At 57.7% G+C, this 21,048-nt stretch overlaps 1 protein-coding gene across 2 annotated transcripts; it reads left to right on the plus strand.

The window, feature by feature from the left end:
* The first annotated feature begins 1,095 nt into the window (after nucleotides 1–1,095).
* Nucleotides 1,096–21,032, plus strand: PDGFB (platelet derived growth factor subunit B). Of its 2 annotated transcripts, XM_057743664.1 has the most exons (8): nucleotides 1,096–1,265; nucleotides 1,439–1,583; nucleotides 9,814–9,910; nucleotides 12,204–12,293; nucleotides 13,477–13,682; nucleotides 15,043–15,184; nucleotides 18,890–19,040; nucleotides 19,412–21,032. In XM_057743664.1, the coding sequence occupies exons 1-7, from the start codon at nucleotides 1,237–1,239 to the stop codon at nucleotides 19,012–19,014; spliced, it is 834 nt and encodes a 277-aa protein (XP_057599647.1). In that variant the 5' UTR covers nucleotides 1,096–1,236; the 3' UTR covers nucleotides 19,015–19,040; nucleotides 19,412–21,032. The 2 variants fall into 2 exon arrangements, with proteins under 2 accessions (XP_057599647.1, XP_057599648.1); XM_057743665.1 differs by lacking the exons at nucleotides 1,096–1,265; nucleotides 1,439–1,583 and adding an exon at nucleotides 2,406–2,421.
* Nucleotides 21,033–21,048: the final 16 nt, after the last annotated feature.

The following is a 21,048-nucleotide window of genomic DNA, read 5'->3' on the forward strand; positions in this document are numbered from 1 at the left end:
CCCTTTCTGCCTTTAAGTCCTCACAATAACCCCATTCCACTTTGAGGCCAGATGGAGGAGCACAGAAAAGAAGTGACTTGCCCAAGGTGACCCAGCTACTCAGCACCAGGGCAGGATCTGCAGAGCCTGAGTCCTTCACCACCCTGCCCATGCTGCGGTGCAAACATCTGGTCCTGGAAGTGAGCGCTTGGACTCCTGCAAGCCAGCGGCCTTGGAGACACCCCCGCCCCCAACCACGTGGGCTAGAAATCAGGCCACAGACACTGTGATGAGGGGCCCAGCGTTTGGTTGCACCTAGTTCTCCCCTCCCAGGGACCAGATTCCTGGGCAGAGGGGCTGCCGGGCTTTCGGAGACCCCTAAGTGCCCCATCCTCGCCTCAGGCCCTCCCGGAGCTCCCGCCCCCCCCCCCCGCCCCCCCGGTACTGACTCTCGGCCAGAAGAGGAAAGGCTGTCTCCACCCACCTCTCGCACTCTCCCTTCTCCTTTATAAAGGCCGGAACAGCTGAAAGGGTGGCAACTTCTCCTCCTGCCGCCGGGAGCAGCCCGCCTGCCTCCCCGTGCGCCCGCAGCCTCCCCCGCTGCCTCCCTGAGGGCTTCCCTCTGGCCGCCAGCGCCCATCTTTCATTCCCGAGATAGAGATATCTTGCGCGCACACACAGACACACACGCGCAAAAAAGGGGGAAAAAAAAGCCCACCCTCCAGCCTCGTTGCAAAGAGAAAGCCGGAGCAGCCGCAGCTCGCTGCCCGCAGAGGACGCCCGGAGCGGCGAGCGGGCGGGCAGACGGACAGACAGACTCGCGCCGCGTCCACCTGTCTGCCGGGGCCGGCCCAGCGCGCAGCGGGCACGCCGCGCGCGCGGAGCAGCCGTGCCCGCCGCCCGGGCCCCGCGCCAGGGCGCACACGCTCCGGCCCCCCCACCCGGCCCGGGCGGGAGTTTGCACCTCTCCCAGCCCGGGTACTCGAGCCGCCGCTGCAAAGCCAACTTTGGAAAAAGTTTTTTGGGGGAGACTTTGGCTTTGAGGTGCCCAGCTCTGCGCTTTTCGACTTCGGGGGCCTTTCCAGAAAATGTTGCAAAAAAGCTAAGCCGGCGGGCAGAGGAAAACGCCTTTAGCCGGCGAGTGAAGACGAACCATCGACTGCCGTGTTCTTTTTCCTCTTGGAGGTTGGAGTCCCCTGGGCGCCCCCACACGGCTAGACGCCTCGGCTGGTTCGCGACGCAGCCCCCCGGCCTTGGATGCTCGCTCGGGCTCGGGATCCGCCCAGGTAGCGGCCTCGGACCCTGGTCCCGCGCCCAGGCCCTCCCCAACCCCCCAACGACGGAGCCCGGGCTGGGGGCGGCGGCGCCCGGGGGCCATGCGGGTGAGCCGCGGCGGCGGCTGCAGCGGCCTGAGCGCCTGATCGCCGCAGACCCGAGCAGAGCCCACCTCCCTCCCCAGCCCCCGCCCCCCACCCTGGCCGCGGGGGCGGCGCGCTCGGTCCACGCGTCCGGGGCCCCGCGGGGCCGGGCCCGGAGTCGGCATGAATCGCTGCTGGGCGCTCTTCCTGTCTCTCTGCTGCTACCTGCGTCTGGTCAGCGCCGAGGTGAGTTGCGACGGCGGCTGGGGCTGCTTCTCTTCATTCATTACCCCCCACCCCTACCCCCTGATCGCCCCCGCCTGTCGCTGCAGCGAACTTTGGCCCCATGCAGCCCCTGGGCCTGGCGCCGGGCGCTAGGTGACCTCCGAGGGCTAGGACGCGAGGTCTGGGAGGTGCCAGGCTCTGAGGGGAGGGGGCAGCTGTGGCTTTCTTTCCCAGGGGCGATCCCAGACCTCCGAGCTTTTAAGCGTCAGGGGAAGCTGTGTGTGGTCCTGTCCCCCACCCCTCAGGAACCCGAGAATAAGCCCCTTCCTAGCCCAAGGGAGAGGGGTGGGGTGGTGCCCAGGCACCAGGCAGCGCGTCCTCCCCAGCCCACTTCGGTTACAGCTTAGGTCCTGTCCAGGACCCGGCTTGTACGGGAGGTGCGAGCTCGCGCACCGGTGGCAGCCACGCCAACCTTCGGCGGGGGTTTGGGTCCCACCCTGGCTCCCGCTCCCTGTCGGGGCGGATGCCCTCGGGGCCCGTGCAGGTCTTGCCCGGCCCCAGAGTGCGGTGCAGGAGCAGCTTGTGTCTCGGGCGCGGTGGGTGCCGAGAGGTTTGGGGCACTTGGGGTTAGGGGCGGAGTGGGGGCTTTTAGGGAATCCAGCCCCCGGGGCGGCCCGCACCCTGCGAGAGGACGCACCTCTCTCCCCCGCTCGCAGGGTGCGGAGCGCGCCGCCTGTAAAAGCCTAGCAGCAAGGGAGCTGGGGTATAAAAACGTCTGCGGGAGCTATCAGCGCAGGAGTCCCCTGCAGCCCTCCCCGCCTCACGTAGCCGTGAGTTGGCAAGTCTACCCGGAATCCAGGTGGGAAAGGGGGCGGGGCAGGGCGGAGGCGCGAGGTGCCGGGGAGAAGAGGGCAGCGGGGAGCGCGGCGTGCCTGGGTCCCGTCCCGCCTCCGCCCGCCCGCGCCCGGGGAGGGCCGGCCCCTCCGGGCCTCCAACGAGGCGCAGGAAGGAGGCGGCGGCGGCGGCGAAGGGGTTAAGGTGAAGAGCTCCGAGGCCGCGGCCGGGCCTTGGGCCGCCGCCAGCGCAGGTTGTTTTGACCACGGAGGAGCCGTCGCCGTCTCCTTTTGTTCTCGGGGCTCCTCGAGGGCCGCCGGCCGGCCGCCCGCCCTGGGGCCCCGCCCTTCCGCGGCCACCCCCTGCGGCCAGCACCCGGGAGGGAGGACGCGGGGCTCGGCCCGGCCGTCTGCAGGCCCCTCCCGACGCCCCCTCCTCTCCGCTCCCGCAGCCCCCCGGGCCGCGGCCAGCTGTTGGGGAGGGGGGCGCCGGCCGGCCCCAGCTGCCGCCTTGCCTCGCCGCGGGGGCCTGGGGGCTGGGCCCGGTGCCAGGGCGTCCTGGGAACGGCGGCGCCCCCGCCGCTGCTCTCCGCAGCCCACCCCGCCCGGCCCCCCGACTCGCTCACTCACCCCACGCATGCACACGCTTGGCCGGAGGCGATGCTGCGCTCCGGCGGGCGGGCGGGCGGGCGGGTGCGCAGAGCGAACGGGCACGCACTACCGCGGCCGGGTCGCGCGCCCGCCGCCGCCACGCCCGTGCACACGCGGGGCACACGCGCGCGCACCGCATACACACGTACGCACGGCCCCCGAACACGCAGCCTGAGCACACGTGCGCGCACACCGACGCTCGCACACAGGCACGTACGGCCCCTAGACCCCCCTGCACCAGGCGCCCACCCCCGCGCAACAGGTGAGGCCACAAATGGGCCCTGGCACCGAGTCACCTGTGCAGCGACCCCGTTTCCTTCCTGGGTCCTATGAGGGAATGGAAACAGGGACCCTCCCGTCAGGTTCCAGCTCCACAGCACCCACTGGTTTTGCCTGGTCAGGTCAGCTTGAAGCCCCTCAGGCATTACCCCTCTGTGCTTGCTTTTTAAAACCATCATCATGTGGCCGAAAATGGTCTTGATGTGACTGGGGGCGCTGTGATGTCCAGAGCATTTCTCCCTTCAAATAAGCCCTTCTTTGAACCTCCAAGACTGGAGGACGGTGAATGGCTGAGGAGTTTCCCACCCTGACTGCTCCATCCTCTTTGCAGATCCCAGCCGGCTCTGGAGAGGCTGGGTGACAGCTGGATAAGGCCTTCCCAGGCCTGCCCTTTCCATTTCCAGCTTCATCCAGCACCTCCTCCTCCTTTTCCACAGGTCCATGGGTTATGTGTGTTTGGTGGGGAGGCTGTGGTGCAGAAGCTGGTGCCTTTCTCCTCTCTTGAATCACAGCATCCTTGAACATGGCCTTCAGGAACCCACGGTTGTGTAGTGCTTTGCACTTTATGAAGCACTTTCCTGCAGAGCCTGAGTAAGCTTCAGGAGGCTCTGAGGGAGGAGACCTAAAGGGAAAACCTATTGACATGGGAGCCACTCCAGGAGGGCTTGCTGGCGGAGGTGGCCTTGGGGTTGGCCATGTCTCTGGCATGCTTGGACTGAGCCTCAGGTGGAGGCCTCAGCAGCTGGGAGGGAGGGATGGGGAGCTCTGAGGTGGGGCCTGGCTGAGGGTCGGCTGAGGCCCATAAGGTCCCATTTCCATGAGCTGAGCTGGCTTCTGGGAGGGTGACTCTCATTGTCATATGATGCCTCCGGCCTGAGCACCCTTCTGCTGAGAAGGAGTGAAGGGGCTGCAGACCTTCAATCACCCCACTTCTTTCTGGTTTGCTAATGACCTTAGGTAGTGGGAGAGACTGACTTGCTGGAATCTCCCAGCCCTAGAAGTGTCTGCAATGTTAGGATCAAACAGACTTTGGAGGCTCTGGTGCAAGAGCCAGGAGCCATATGTGGGTATATGGGAGAGAGAGAGAGACTGATTCAGCAGGAGTGGTAAAGAGGTGCTTGCCACCGGCCTCATAAGTCCCTTTCTGAGTCTTCCCTCACCCCCCTCCCCCACAACTGAAATGCCTTTCTAGCACAACTGTTTTCATTTTCTGATTTATTTAGTTGTTTATTTATCTGTTTTTCCTCACCGGAGTATAAACTCCACTAGAGAGCTTTTGTCTTGGTCACCACTGTCTCTCCCACTTAGAACCAGTGCCTGGCCCCTGGTAGATGATCTGTAAATATTTGTGGAAGGGACAGTGAATCCTTGGCCGGGGCGGGGGGGGCGGTGGGGGGGGGGGGGGCGGAGGGAAGGACCAGACAAGTGTCTAGGGCTTGCTAAGTGCTTTATAAACACGGCCTCATTCAGTCCTCACCCGGGGCAGCCCAGCATGGCCACGCGGCCCTCCAGCAGGCATCTTCATTCGAGTCCCCCTGCACCCCCCACCCCCCACACCATCTCAAGAGACAAGCACATCTCTTTTTTTCTATGTCTTGGGACTTGGACTGCCAAGATTGGGCTGGACAGAGGGGAACAAACAGAAGGAAAATTAGATTGCAAAGGTTCTGGGTGTCTTGAGCTGGGCCTCAGTTTTCACCACCTAAAAAGAAAAGTGAGAAGATTGGATTAGCTCAGAGTTCCCCAAGAGCAGCAGAATTACCTGGCCTTTTGAAAATGCAGATTCCTGGGCCCCACTTGGCACTGGGAGTTGGGACCAGGGGTGGCTGGGGGCAGGGATTGCCATGGGCTACCAGGGTTGTAATTGCCGCCCTGGCCTCTCTCTTCCTGGTCTAACAGTTTTTCTGCTCGAGGGAGAGGTGGGGGCCCAGTGGGGGGCTGGGCTAACAGTAATAGGGTGGTGGAGTGGGAGGGTCCCAGGAGTGGGAGGGTCCCAGGAGCGATAGGGCAGGGAAGTGCTAGGTGGGAAAGGCTGGTACTAAATGGCTTCTGTGGTCTGCCCAGAGAAGATTTCTTCAAAAGGCTTGGCTTTGGCATTGACTCTAAATCAGGCCTGAGACTCTCAGGCAGGCGGGCGCTCTGAGGCCTTCTCCCTCTGTCTTCTCCCTCTGCCAGCCACGGACAACGCCCCTGATTGCTTGGGCCAAGCCTGTGTCGTCTCCCTCAGCAGAACGGCAGGCGGGCTGGGGAGTGTGTTTCTGTGTGTACACTGGGGCCCAGGTAGAGGGTGGGGTCCAAGCCCCTTTAATCTGCCAGCCTGGCTGGGGAGCAGGTAATTCACCTGGCCTGAGCTAGCTCGTGCCCTTCCTACCTTCTGCAGCTGGCGTTGGGGGTGGGGTGGGGAGGAGGCTGTTTACCTTGGCTCCCACAGCTGGCTGTGCCCCAGCTGCCTTCTTGCCACGCCCTCGCCCTGCCAGGAACCCCAGGCCTGAGATCTGGGGCAGCCTCATCAGGGTGCCAGGCCTCCTTTCCTCTCTCCAAGGGGAAGCTGCCCGCCCTAAAGAGGCTTCTAGAACCTGCCCCCAGGAAACCTCCCCCCCCTGGGCTGCTCACCCTCCTACACCGCAAGGAGCCTCTGACCCCCAGCAGGTGCCCATGTGAGTCTCCCCCAGGGCATTGCATCCTGAAACTGACCACAGGCTGAATTTCCCCACCTCTCAGCCACCCCCAGCCCCGGAAGGAATCCACCCACCAGCGCACACGGCCCCAGGCAAGTGCCAGTCTAGGGCTCAGGTGTCATTTCCTGTGGCCCAGCACAGGAGATAATGTAAAGCCACATACTCTCCACCCACCCACTGTCATCCTCAAAAATGTCCTGCACTGCTGGCCCCGCGCATGCGTGCTGTGCGTGCTGCCCACTGCTGCCCTCAAGGAGCCACATTGAAGGAAGGCACGGGGACCACAGCGGGGCTCATTAACTACCCATCATGTGCTGGCTGCCCTGCTCCGGGCGATTCTGTCTGATAATAACCCCGGTGAGGTTTTATTAGCCCCATTTCAAAGATAAAGAAGCTGAGGTTTTAGGTTGTTAAGACTTATTCCAAGAACAGAGGTTTCCCTGGCAGCTGCAGCCCTTGCTGGTGTGTTTACTACAGAGCTTCTCCATTTCTGCACTGTGGCTGTTTGGGACCAGAGAATCCTTAATTGTGGAGGTTGTCCTGCGCATAGAAGGATGTTTAGCCGCCTCACTGGCCTCCACCTGCTAGATGCCAGTAGCATTCTTCTATTTGTAACCGCTGAAAATGCCTCCAGATGTGGCCAGTGTCCCCTGGGGGCCCCCTCGCTCCTAGTTGAGAACTGAGGCTCATGACCCCCGCGGGGGGGGAAGCTGACAGGAGCTGAGGATGCTTCCTAGCAGCTCCATGGCGCTGGGAGAGAGGGGCCTGCTCTGCCACTTACGAGTCGTGTAGACCTGTAGCTGTTTACTGGGTTTTTCTAAACCTCAGCTTCCTCATCTGGAAGATGGGATAAAAACAGCACCAGCCTCTTGGGATTGGTAGTTGGTACAGCATTTAGCTCAGGGCCTGGCTTGTAATTAGCACGTTATAGAAGTTAGCTGTGGTATTAGTATCAAATCCAGAGGCTCTCAGGGCCTTCTGGGCACCCAGTGGCCAAATTACTAAAAGCACGTGCAGGAATGGCCGCTCTGCTTAGGAGAAAGTGGAGTCTTTAGGAGGCAATGTGTTTGGGGGGGGTGGGGGGGTGGTCCTCCTAGTGGAGGAGGTGGGAGAATCATACAGGAGAGAACCCCAGAGAGAAGGGGAGAGTCCTTCATGCATTTTTACCAGTATTTATTGAGCACCTACTGTGTGCTTCTCCCACCTCCCCAGTCTCTATCCTGGGCTCTTCCCCACTCATCCTGGGAGGTTCTGGGTTTGTTTCCGTGAGATGGCATCTCCTTTGCATCCTAGGCTGTCTGAGGCATCTGCTAGGCCTGTTTGGGGGTCTGCCGACTCTGCCATGGCTGGCAGCTGCAGCCAGCTCTCCAGGGGGGAAGGAGGTCTTGGCACGGGTGCTATGTGCCGTTTGGTCCTGGGCCTTTGGGCCCCTCTCCTGGGGGTTAATTGAATCATTACTCCACAAGCAGCCTGGGAGACCTGGCTGCGTACCCCACTCTTGGCTTTCCTCTGCTGCTTCTCCTGCCACCCCCAGGCAGAATGAGAATTGAATCAAATGCCTTCAACCCCTTCGATTCACAGCTGAGAGCCAGGATCAGAGAGGGGCGGTGGCCAACCTGAGTTCACAGGGAGGTTAGTAGCAGTAGAGGTGGAATCCAGCTCTGAGGCAGACAAAACCCTCAGGGGCAGTGGCCTGTCTTGGGCTTCACTGGAGACCAGTGCCTGCTTTCTGTTCCGTGGATTAGGTCCTATGTCCACATTTGGAGACCACCAAAGGTATGGTCTCTCTGGGTTGGAGGAGGCAGGGCACGTGGAGATGGGAGAGGAAAGTGAGAGGCAGCTGAGTTGACATCCCACCCCATCTTACACATGCATCCCCTGGTTTCCTGACTGTGCAGTCGTGGACCTCAACTCCCAGCCAGGCTTATTGCTGGACCCCCACCTTTCTCTCCCTCATACTTCCTGACAGCCTGAGGCACCAGACACGATTATAAGCTCCATGTTCAAATGAAGAAACTCAGCTCAGGACTCTCAAGGAATTCACTTTGGTTTTTTTTTAGTTAATTAATTAATTTATTGGCTGTGTTGGGTTTTTGTTGCTGCATGCGGGCTTTCTCTCGTTGCGGAGAGCAGGGGCCACTCTTCATTGTGGTGTGCAGGCTTCTCACTGCAGTGGCTTCTCTTGTTGCGGAGCACGGGCTCTAGGCGTGCAGGCTTCAGTAGTTGTGGCACACAGGCTTAGTTGCTACGGCAGGTGGGATCTTCCCAGACCAGGGATCAAACCCATGTCCCCTGCATTGGCAAGCGGATTCTTAACCACTGCACCACCAGGGAAGCCCAAGGAATTCACTTTAAAAGCAGTCATGGCCACACTCCACCCTGGGTCTTCTGGCTCCAGGGCCAACTCCAGTGGCCAGGGCTGCACGTGGTGGGACCCCTGGAGGATAAGTGTTGAGGAAACGGAGCTTTGGGGGAGGCTAGAACCTGATCAGTCACCAGGCCCCTAACAGACCTTTCGGGAAGCACCCCGGGGACTGGGCACGAGGCAGGATAACCTCCCTCACCTGTCAGGCAGGGAGAGGGCGGTGTTTCTTCCTCGAGGCAGCCTATGCAAAGCCTCCCAGCACTCCAGTCCTTGAAGTGTTCAGTGTACCAGCTAGAGCAGGAGTGCCTCCCTTCTTAATCCAGGGAAACCGAGGCACAGACATGTGTAACCCAAGGTCAGGCAGTAGTAAGTCAGGTCTGCTGACACTCTCCCCAGGGGCTCCTCCCACGAGGCGGAGCCCTCCTGTGTATTTGTATGTACACGTGAGCGTCTGCCCAGGTGTGAGTTCGGACACACAGCAGATCTTGCACATTTTCTTTACCCGGAGGCACAAGAGAGAGGCCCTCACCTCTTTCTCTAGATCTTTGGCATCAGCCCCTCGGGTCTCCCTGGACCATGGGGGACGTGGCCGTGACGTTCCTATGAGAGCTTCTCTCATGTTATTGTAGGACCTGTGATTTCCCTGGAGGAAGCTCCAAACGGGGCCTGTTAAAGTGCCTATTAAGTTTCAAGTGTTTTTGGTAACAGGCTAGAGGGGCTCTAAAAATAGGGTTTGGTTGGGCATGGGGCATGGGTGAGATTTCAGGGTTCCTGGCCATATCTGAGGATTCCCTTCTCTCCTGAGTGAGAGACAAGTAGGTAACCCTAGTACATGTGGCCTCCTGAGACCATCCAACTCTTCAAGCATTTATGAAACACCTTGTGTACCCAGGAGGCCTGGAGTACAGGCTCTGCCATCAGAAAGACTTGGATTTGAACACAGGTTCTGCTGATAATTTACTGTAGGACTCTGACAAAGGATGTTGCCTATTTGAGCCTCTGTTTTTACATCTGTCAAATGGGGATAATTCGATCTCCCATGACAAACGCTGGCTGCCTTTAGCTGTCAGGTGTGGAGGGGAAGCAGAGAGAAATCAGAGTGTTGGAGCCTCTGGAACCTGCAGTGTGATGGGCAGACAGATACTCAGGATCAAATGTAACTTAAAGTAAGCTGAGGTTCTGTTTGCGGGGGAGGGACGCAGATCTGGGCTGCGTCTTAGAGGCTTGACACACTTAGCACACACTCAACGCATGTGCTCCTGGTTGTCAGGCCTGGAATCTGCCCCCCACGCCAGCCTGCCGCCCATCTGGCTGTCCATTTGCCCAGGGCCGAGGGGCCCTGTGGGAATTTTCCATAGGAGGGAGTGTGTGTGTTGGGGGGACAGGGCCACGGCTGGAAAGCCCTTGCTTCCAGCTCACTTCCCCCCTCCATGTCTGCCTGGCAGGGGGACCCCATTCCTGAGGAGCTCTACGAGATGCTCAGTGACCACTCGATCCGCTCCTTTGATGACCTTCAGCGCCTGCTGCACGGAGACTCCGTAGGTAAATTGAATCCTCATCCTGTGCTCTGGCCCTCTGCTGAGTCCTGGGCAGCTGGGAGGGGCCGGGCAAGGACATCACCTCTCCCTTGACATCCAGAGAACCGGAGGCCTGTGGCAGCCCAGGAGGGCTCGGCCACACCTGTCCCGGGCATCGCTGAGTAGGCGGACGGGTTGCTACCTGGGACATGGGGCGTGGCGGGAGAAGCTCTCACATGTGACTCTGGCGTGGTGCAGAGGGTGGGGTGCTGAGAGGAGGGGGCAGGGAGAAGGTGCCCAGGACATCTGCCAGATGTATATCCAGGTATGGACTCAGCCAGGGAGGGTGGTGCCAGAGGAGCCATCTCCCTGCCCCTCTGGCTGAGGGCCCAGTCGCCAAGGTCTCCTGGGGACACCTGGCCCAGGCCAGTGGGCAGCCCTGCCCTTGCCCAAGAGGGCACGCAGCACATGGGCACGTGCTTGGTGGCACACACGTGGCGGGGCTGGTGGGCTGGGTCGGGAATGTATTTATAAACGCCGTCTTCAGAGCAAATTCCATTCTATTCTAACCTCTGGCCTGTTCCCTGGAGCCCTGGTCGGCACCCCCCCTGCACCCCCGGCTCCCCTTCCCTCTGGGGTTTTGTCTCTTTGTCACTTTGTAATCCTTGCCCAGACTGCTATCTACGGGGGACAGCATTTCCTGCCTTTGTTTCCTCTCCCATCGGGCCCCTGGCTCTCTCTCAAAAGCATTCCCGGGCCCTTTCAAACCCGCCTGTGCTGGGGGCTGGCGAGGCAGGCGGGAGGGGGCCCCAGCTGGGCCCACCTATTGTTCACCAGGCCCCCCCCACCCCACATCGCCCACACCCCCCACCCCATGCCCGACTGGCCAGCCCTGGTCCACACAATGGGGCAACTTCCAAATTTAGCCTTTCTGCCGTTTCTTTCCAAGGCCCTCGGCCCCCACCCTCGGGCAGCCCCTACATACCCCGGGTGGGGGTCGGGATCTCCGAGATGAGGTTTTTCAATAGCGGGCCTGTTTCAAGGCAACCATGTGGCTATTTTTTCCTAATCAACTTAACCTTTCCACAAAGCACATCTTTTCCCCATCTCCTCCCCACCAGGGACATTCCAGAGATGGCAGAGAGAAAGGAAGGGAGTGAGAAGGACAGACAGACATGCTGACGCAGAAGCAGGAGGCTAGACGGAAAGGCACCAGTTACGGCACAGTCTTCTCCAAACAGGACCCCTTGGGAGCCTGTGTGGATGAGCGGGAGCTTTGTCATGGGCAGGGCCGCTGGGCCGGGAGACAGCGGGAGCTGTGAGGTGCTGCGTGGAGGGGGCAGGAGCTTGTCCTCAACACCCCGTAGTTGATTTGCTGGCACTTCAGCCATCAGAGAGATAGAAGGGGCTGCCCACGATCCAGTGTGGAGCTCGTGGTCCTCTGCAACCCTGACTTCCCGTAGCCGCTTCCGGCCGCCATCTCTGGAGAGAGGGATGCCTCCAAGGAGTGCCGATGACCCTGAGATGAGAGATGGCCACCCAGGCTAGAGAAGGGAGCTGTGGTTTGTGACTTTAGGAATAAATGGACGACTGAGGGCACACATGGGGCAAAAGGTTAGAGGGAGAGGGACAAACACGGTGAAAGACTGGGGGGGGAGGGTGGAGAGAGACCAGGGCCTAAAAGAGGGCAGGGAAAGGGCTCCCCCCACCCCAGCAGGCCTGGCTCTCCACCCATCCCTCTGCCTTCAGCCCCCACCCCCATCCCTGGCCTTCCCTCCCTCTCTCCCGCCTCACTGGGCCATTGTCCGGGGCTCCAGAGGGGCTGTGTCCAGGCCATGCTGGTCCCCCCGGGGATTCTGGGAATTTCTCCATTCAGCACTTCCTATGGGAACGCTGGGCGGAGGGGCACTGGAAACTGGCCTTCAGAGCTCTGGGTCCTCACCCTGCCCTGGAGGCCAAGGAGGGTTCTCTTACAGTAGCAAAGGGGATGGTTATTTTTAACTCCATTGACATGGGTTCTGTCCAAATATGTGGTTGCAGGGCCTGGAGTGGGGCTGACAATCTCTTGGCGATGCAGTCAGGGCCCCACCACCCTCTGAGCATCGTGGCCACCCCGGGATTTGCCTGGAGGGGTCCCTCCTCAGAGCTAGGACCCTCGAGTTTCCAGGGAGCCCGAGGGGCAGGCTGTTTTCTGGAGTGGCATGCCAGCTGAGGTGGGGAGCCATCCTCCCACCTGCCTTGGAACCCCCATCAGAGTCCCCAGAGCCATGGTCGGGTCAGCCAGCCGTTTTCAGAGTGTGTCTGACCTCCTCTTACAGATGAAGATGGGGCTGAATTGGACCTGAATTTGACCCGGTCCCATTCTGGAGGCGAGCTCGACAGTTTATCCCGCGGGAGAAGGAGCCTAGGTAAGACCGAGGGTGAGAATGGTGGCCCCTTGGAAGCGGGAGCCAGGGAAGGAGAATTGGGGGTGCAGCCAGCCCGAGGCCAGAGGGCCTGCTCCTTTGTCCTGACACTTAGGACTGAGTGGAGCTAGAAGAGCACAACCATCCTTAAATATCCTGGGTAGAGGAGTTGAGTCACCAACTTCCCCTCCCCCAACACACACTGCTTTCTAAATATAGTTCTTTAAAAAAAAAACTCATTTATTCATGAGTTCAATCTTGGAGGTAGAGATTAGTAACTCCGTTTTATAGAGTTGAAAACTGGGGCCCAGAGAGGGTAAAGCAGCAGCTGAGGTCACACAGCTAGCAAGTGGCAGGACTGGGATCCCAAGGCGCTCTTCTCGCTTGAACCCAGTGCCGCTGGCAGGCTGCATGTCTCCTCCGTGGCCAAGGGCTGTGCCTGGGGCAGCAGGCGTGAAGCAAAGGGCGATGCAGGTCATTGGGTCCCACAGAAGCTTTCCTAGGTGGGAGGGTGCCCACTCTAAGCCCCTCTTCCTCTCTGCCCACCTGCAGTCCCCAAAACTCTGCAGACCGTGGCTGAGGGACCCGCCACGTAAGAGTCAGGTGGCCTGAGTTTTGCTCCTCGCTGTGTGAATTGGGGCAGCTAATTTAGCGCTCGGAGACCCAGGGCCTCTGTATGTGAATAATGACAGATGACAGTCATCCCAGCATTGGCTGTCAGCCTGCTGTAGGCCAAGTTTCCCATTACACCTTTGACGGGCAAGTATAGTGTAGGAACTGTTATTTTCCCATTTCACAGATGAGGAGACCGAGGCTTGAAAAAGCAACAACATATGAATAGATTACAGTGTAAACAGCAATGTAAGAGTGGCTGCAAAATAATATACAAGTAAGGGCCACATGCTGGGCAAACTCATAAATGTGTAAAATCACAGAAAATGGTTGAGGGCTGGCGGGAGGACACGGACATGTACCCCACGCCAGTGCTCTAGGAATGATCTCACTTGATCCTTACAGCGGTTCTGGGGTGTAGATCTCATCACCCCCATTTCACACCTGGGGGAACTGAGGCCTCGAGCCCTTAGCCTGTTTCTGAGGGAGAGAAGTCCCAGAGGGGCTCCACGCTGGGCTTTCCTGCTGCTCTGGACAGGCCCACCCCCCTGACGGAGGTCCCCGATCCCTCCAGGTTCCCCGACGGTCGCTGAGCCAGCCGTGATCGCGGAGTGCAAGACACGCACTGAGGTGTTCGAGATCTCGCGGCGCCTCATAGACCGCACCAACGCCAACTTCCTGGTGTGGCCGCCCTGCGTGGAGGTGCAGCGCTGCTCTGGCTGCTGCAACAACCGGAACGTGCAGTGCCGCCCCACCCAGGTGCAGCTGCGGCCGGTCCAGGTACACAGGCCTCTGCCAGCCCCAGGAGGGGCTGGGGGTGGGGCGGGATGCGCTGACCAGGCTTGGGGCGTACAAAGGCCTTCCTGGCGGCTCCGGGGCTCCATCCAGAGCGGGCTGATCTTGGGATGCTCCCTCCCGACAGGTGTGCGGAGGCTGCCCATGGGTCTGCTGAGGCCACCCAGGCTGCAGTGACCGCGAGCCACAGACAGGCCCCCAGGCAGGGCTGGCTGTGGGGCCAGACATAAAGGATGCTGCTTCCTCCTTTACAGGGATAAAATCCCCAAGTGTCCCTGGAACAGACAGATCCACAAACATATTGGACACACAGAATGTTCTGGGCAGCTGCTCTCAGTTTTCTTCAGTCCACACAGAGAGTCCCAGCATCTTCAACATCTGTCCATTCCCCTTTAAGTCGTGTCTTTAGCAAGGAGGTCACAGAGATCCCCCAGGGAACAGACCCTGCAAGAACTGGGGCAGCCCCAGCAGAGAGTCAGAATGCTGAATCCTAGCCCCTTTCTAGAAAGACTGGGTATACAGTACCTCTGACTCAAGGGCAGTTTTAGAGTAGAGGCCTCCCTGGGGATCTCCGGTCTCCCAGAGCTCTTAGGGGCAGGGCAGGGCCAGCGAGATCTCCGCTGTCTTCTGATTCACGTGGAAAGGTGTCTGCACCCCTGGGGTCAGCCTCGCCCACACACCAGCTCAGACCGGGCTGAGCTGCTGGGCCGTGGACATGCCTCCCCAGGGCGCAGGACTGGCTGGCACTCCCTACCTACTCTTGCCAAGCGCCCTGCCCACCTCACCACGCTCCCCTCCCCTGCGGTCAGCCTCATGTCCGCCTTCCATGCCAGGCTGGGGCCCTGCGCCCGAGATTCCCAATGTCAGTCTCCACCCCGGCGCCCACTGTCACGGTATCTCCTGTCCCCAGCACTGCCAGCTCTATGGATGGACACCTGACAGCTGACCTCCCCCCTCCCGCCTCCCTCCTGGATAAAGCCTCCCCCCACTTCCTTCCAGACAACCATCTCCCCGCCTCTGCCGCAGCCCCTGACCTTGGCTGGTGCTCCGGGAATGAGGACACCATGGGCCCCACACTCAACCCGGAAATGCCTTTCTCCCTCCCTGGGGGATTTGAGGGGGGCTGCCGGAGGCCAGGTCTGGAGGGCTTGTTTTGATGGAAAAGCTACGAGAAGGGCAGAGGGCAAGGTCCTGCCATTGTTTGGGCCAAAGCGTCTGCCCCGCCACGATCCCGGCTTTCGAGGAAAGATCACCGCAGGGGACGCTGAGTGGCAGAACAGCAGGCGGCTCCCTTGGCCCCGCCCATGTGATCTTACAGGGGCATTTTGGTGGTTCTGTCCTCCAGGTGAGAAAGATTGAGATCGTGCGGAAGAAGCCAACTTTTAAGAAGGCCACAGTGACCTTGGAGGACCACCTGGCTTGCAAGTGTGAGACGGTGGTGGCTCGACCTGTGACCCGAAGCCCGGGGACTTCCCAGGAGCAGCGAGGTAACCGCCCAGCTAGGGTCTGCCTCTAATGGCTCAGCCCTGCAGCCCCCTTCTCCTATGCCAGGAGCATGTGGGGGGAATTGGATCAGGCATGCCCCTGGTTAAGTTCACCTGAAGCTTTCCATATCACTGACAACAGTCCAGATTCCTCCCCTGCCTGGGAGGCCTTATGTGAGGATGTAGCCCCCGGTCGGCCCTTTGGCTTTGTTGCCAACCAATTCCCCCCCACTTATGCCACCCCAGCCAGGTTGGCCTCTTTGAGTGGCCAAATAAGTTTCTGCCTCAGGGCCTTTGCACATGTCACTCTGGCTGAAATTCACTTCTCCTAGCTCTTCACAAGCCTAGCTCTTGCTCTTCACTTGGGTCTCAGGTAAGAAATTACCTCCTCCTAGAGGTCTGCTGGCTACCCCATCCAGAGCAGCCCCCATCCCAGTCTTGCTACCATAGCCCCCTACTTTGTTCAGTGAATGCATGAAATGGTGGGAGGAACCATGTCCTGAATAAGAGAACACCCTAAGGCATATATCATACTCAGATATTTGACAACTTGTCCTGGGGTTGAGAAATCAAACTAATTCCTTGTAACCATGATGAGGGAATTAGGACCAGCAGGGGGAAAAAAATCACCAGAGAGAGATTTTAACTACATACACACAAAAGCTGGTGATCAGTCAGGAGTCCAAGATGGAATTGTCTGCTTTGTGAGGTGGTGAGTTCCCTGTTGCTGGAGGTGTACAAGAAGAGGCTGGGCAACAATGTAGCAGGGATGTGTCAGATAGGGTTCAAATGGATGGATAGGTTGGAACTGGAGTTCTGCTCCTGTCCTTAGATTTCATGAATTCACAATTTCAGGGGCATAGTTTGACTTAAGGACTTGAAAGGGACTAAAAAAATGATCTGGTCCAGTTGCCTCCTCTGCATTTTATGGAGGAGTTGCCTGAGGCCCAGATAAGCTGAGGTCTTGCCCAAGGTCACACAACCAGTTGCAGGCAGGGGCATAGCTGGAATTCAGGTATCCTGAAGTTCTGTTCTTGGCTCTTCCTTCAACCTGACAGCTGTCACTGGCTTTTAACTTGCCTCATCTTTTTTTTTTTAAAAGATTTAAAAATTTTAAAGCTAGAGGTGACCTTACAAGTCAGTCCTTCAGTGTTACTAATGGGGCTGCTGGAGCACAGAGAGGTTAAGGGACTTAATGAAGGTTGCACAGTGGCAAAGTTGAGCCTGGAACCCAGGTCTTGGAGTGTCTAGTTTTGGGTTCTTTTGACTGTATCCTGTTGCTTTTTCTCCCTCGAGGAGAAAACTAAGGAGCAAATGAGACTCATTAAGTTAATAGGATTATATGAGCATAAAAAAATCATGCAAGTGACTGTTTTAATTTTCAGTAACTTTCTTTGGTTAGGGGACAGGACAATCTCACTGCCATTTCTTACTAACAAGCCTCCTGAAGGCAGGGCCACTCAGACTCTTCCTCCTGTTCTAAGAGCTGAGCTGAGTCATGGATGCCCTGGGAAGGCTGAGAATTTGACAACTTCAGACTGATGTGTTGCAAATTATTTGTAGAGTTAACATGGAGAATGATTTCTATTCAGGAAAAATTATATTCTTTTTTTATGTTTAGAATGGATTTCTTTTCCATGCCTTTGTTTCATGTGATTTTCTAAACCAGTTTCTTAGGAGGCATGTTCAACCATTTGATATTTAGGTCTTGCCATTTTAGTTTTAGCATTTTGGCCTTGGGTGACAGTTCCTCTGGCAGCTGGTGGTGTGACACGTGTGATGGTTAGTGCCTGACCTCCTGGGCTCAAATCTCTGCCCTATCACTTATAAGCTGATTGACGACCTTGAGCTTGCTCAGGCTTTGCCCAGCCCGGCATCCTGCTGATGGACCAATCTCTGGCCCTTCAATGGCCCTCCTGTGTAGCCTCCCGCAAGGGGGATCTGAGACCCAACTGAGTCCCTAAATTTCCCATTTGTAGCAGTGGGGTGACTGCCTCATGGGAGCTTGTGTCTTGAGGTGGGAGGTCATGTGTTGGCCCCCAGAGAGCTGGATTGCCTGGGGAGAATTCTGAAGGCTCCCAGGAAGGGGAGGGCCTTGAACTTGGCAGAGATATCTTCATTGCCAGGGCGTCTACCTAGGAGCCCAGGAGGAAGAGAGACATAAGTGCTAACCTTGACCAAGACTTGCAGGCACTGTAATTTACAGTCCAGTGGTTGAAAGCATGGACTCCAGAGGCAGATCCCTGCATTCACATCCCAGACTTTTTGTCTCAGTTTCCTCATCTGTTAACTGTACAAACCTATACTTGCTGTGAGGATAAACAAGCTTAGAACTTCTCCAGGTGTGTGATAAGTGCTAGCTAAGGGTCTCTGGCAATTTCCATGTATTATCTCCTAACCCTAGGGGGCCAGAGCTGCTGTTCTCAGTTTTAAAGATGTGGGAGTTGAGGCATAGAGAGTGTACATGACTTTCCTCAAAGCATAAAACTGACACCTGGGAGAGCCCAGTTTGGACCCAGGTGGTCTGGCCTGCCCCACTTATGACCTCTCGGAGTGGCGAGGGCCAGGCACACAACAGGCACAATGGGGAGAAAGGCCCAGGTCGGTGGTGAGGGGTGTGGTTTTGCCCAAAGCCTAGCAGATCCTCCATCCCATGACCGGAAGCAGCTGAGGTTGGTGGAAGGAAACCTCAGTAGGAGGTCAAGCTAAGGAGAAAAGAAACAAGTGAATAAGAGCAGCTGCTATTTGCTGATCACTTCTCTGAACTTAGTGGCTTAAGACAAGAGTCATTTTCTTTTTTATTTATTTATTTAAATTTTTAAATTTTTAAATTAATTTTTATTGGAGTACGGTTGCTTTCCAATGTTGTGTTAGCCTCCACTGCACAGCAAAATGAATCAGCCGTACACATCCAGATATCCCCTCCCATTTAGACTCCCCTCCCATTTAAGTACCACAGGGCATTAGGTACGTTTCCCTGTGGACAATAGCCATTTTCTATTTTGTCTCTGGTCTGTGGGTTGACTGGGCTCAGCTGGGTGGTCCTGCTGGCATCTCTTGCGGTGGTAGTCAGTTATCTGGAGGCTGCACTGGGACAGCTGGGTGTCTATCCCTCTCCCTGGAGCCCAGGGCCTCTCCTCCCCACACAGCCCCTGCACGTGGCATCCCCAGCAGGGGAACTATACCTCTTATGTGGCAGCACAGGGCTCCTCAAAGTGCAAAGATGAGAGCTGTCAGGCCTCCTTAAGGCTCATGCTGGAACTGGCTAACACCAGTCTGCCTCCTTATATTGGTCAACAGATCCAAGTCCAGGCCAGGTTCAAGGGGTGTGGAAGTCAGGGGCATATCAGTGGGGTAATGACAAAGAACTTGAGGCCATAGTTCATCTGCTCCCCTCTGTTTGCCAGCATACTGTCAGTTATTCCTTCTTCTAGTCCTGTGAGGTGGGCAGTCTATTATCCCCATTTCACACATAGGGAAGCAGAGGCACCGAATGGTTCAGTAATTATCCCGAAGGTACAGCTGGTGAGCAGTGGAGTGGGATTTGAACCCAGAAAGTCTGACCCTAGACTCCCCTCCCACCCCTTCTCTCAGCCCAGAGGATCTGGGGAGGTCTGTGGCAGGCCTTGGTCAAGGGGGTTAGATAACCCCCAACTCCCCACCAGTGTTCATCTACCTGCTAACCAGACCTTTCTTTCTCTCGAGCAGCCAGGACACCCCAAACTCGGGTGACCATTCGGACGGTGCGAGTCCGCCGGCCCCCCAAGGGGAAGCACCGGAAGTTCAAGCACACGCATGACAAGAAGGCGCTGAAGGAGACCCTCGGAGCCTAGGGGCATCTGCAGGAGAGTGTGGGCAGGTGAGGGCCCGGTGGGGAAACTGAGGCCCAGCACCCTCTGTTCCTTCTCCCTGGCCTGTGGCTAGGGCTGTGGATGGGGTGGGGGAAGAGGCATTTCCCATACAGAATCCAGGCTCTAAGCCTTGATCCCCTCTTCCCAGTTATCAATGGAGTTTCTCCATGGGGCAGGTTGGGTGAGGGGCTTTGGGGACCCCTGCCCAGCTGTATCCCAGTGTGCCTTAAGAGAATGAGAGATCTAAACCTCAAATCTTCTGGCCCTGAGCACTGCTGGACATCTGGTCGACCCCAGCTCCCTGCCCCTGGTTCCCTGTGAGCGTGGGATGGAGCCCTAGGCTGTCTCTGACCCGCGTGTCCCTCTGCTTGGCCTACAGGGTTATTTAATATGGTATTTGCTGTATTGCCCCCATGGGGTCCTTGGAGTGATAATATTGTTCCCCTCGTCCGTCTGTCTCGATGCCTGATTCGGACGGCCAATGGTGCTTCCCCCACCCCTCCACGCGTCCGTCCACCCTTCCACCAGTGGGTCTTCCTTCAGTGGCCTCCAGCGTCTTGCCCAGAAATTCAAGAAGGAAAAGAAGGACCTGGACTCCATCGCTGTCTTCCTCTCCTGACCTGGAGAAAATGGGATAAAAGTGCAAGAGAGACGGATGGGGTTGCTGTTGGGGGAAAGGGGCTTCCTTCCCCAGCGCTGTGGACTGGCCTGAAACCCTGCACGTGTGCCTGAGGACCTTTCAGCGTGGCCTGCCTGGTCCCTGGACCCCCAGCCACCTCTGACGGGAGCACCCCCAGGCAGGCCAGGGTACTCGTACTCCTGTGGCTGAGACCACGTGGGGGAACATAGACCGGAGAAAACCCCCTCCTGCAGTGTCCAGGCCCGGTCATCTCTCCTTAGTCACCTCTGCTCACAGTGGCTTCTTTTCATTTTATACGTTTGAATTCTTTGAAGATGTGGACTCCGCCGGGTGGGTAGCCAGAGTGCCAGGCAGCCAAATGCCCTCTCAGACGGGTTAGAGATGAAGTTTGCTCCGGAGGTGGCTGGAGATGGTGACCTGGGCATCCTCTGCCTCCTCCCACTCCCCCCATTCACTTTTTCCTGTTTCATCTCTCTACCTCCACCCTGTGTCTCCTCCCATCCCGCCCCTTCAGTCTGCTCCACCAAGGAGCTCTTGTGGCCCCTTATCGAGGCCCCAGATAACCCCAGTCACTGCTTTGTAGGACAGAAGACCAGGGGCAAGGGCAGCGGGGGGCCTGCCCATCGTATCCCTGCCCAGCCAAGACTGCCATGTAAGGTTGTACAGGGTGTGCACTGCACAAGGGCACTGCATGCAGGCATCACAGGTCACACATATCATAGACATGGCCAATTTCTATATTTATTATGGCAATTTTTTGGCAGATGGAGGTAAAGTGTCTTGAGGAAAGGGATCCTTTTCCTAATCGACACAAAGGCTCTGTGTGGACTGGCTGTGCCTCCAACCCAGCCCATGCCTCCGACCCAGCCTATGACTTGGAGTGGTCAGACAGGAGTGAGTCGTTGGTGGGGGGCAGAAGGGCAACACTTGTCCGTGTGACCTCCATTTCACCAAGTCCTCAGCTCAAGCAGTCTACCCTCCAGGCAGGTGTGAAAAACCCAAGAGACAGTCTCCAAGGGAGGGGGTAGCCCTTGCTCCACCCCTGCACACGCCCCTCCTCTTAGATCCTTTTGAGTTCCATCTCTGGTGGCTCCTCCCAGGAAACCAGCTCTTGGGCTGGGAGTGGGGGAGAAAAGGGAAAAGATCCCCAGGGCCCCCTAGGGGTGGGGTCTGAGCTCCCACCTCCCTTTCCACCTTCTACTGCACTTTGCCCCTTCCTCGTCTCCCAAATCTGCTTCCTTCAGTTTGTAAAGTCGGTGATTATATTTTTGGGGGCTTTCCTTTTATTTTTTAAATGTAAAATTTATTTATATTCCATATTTAAAGTTGTAAAAAAAAATAACCGCAAAACAAAACCAAATGAATCCGCTGGAGAT

Source organism: Hippopotamus amphibius, chromosome 7 (assembly GCF_030028045.1).
Source record: "Hippopotamus amphibius kiboko isolate mHipAmp2 chromosome 7, mHipAmp2.hap2, whole genome shotgun sequence".
NCBI classification, from domain to species: Eukaryota; Metazoa; Chordata; class Mammalia; order Artiodactyla; family Hippopotamidae; genus Hippopotamus; species Hippopotamus amphibius.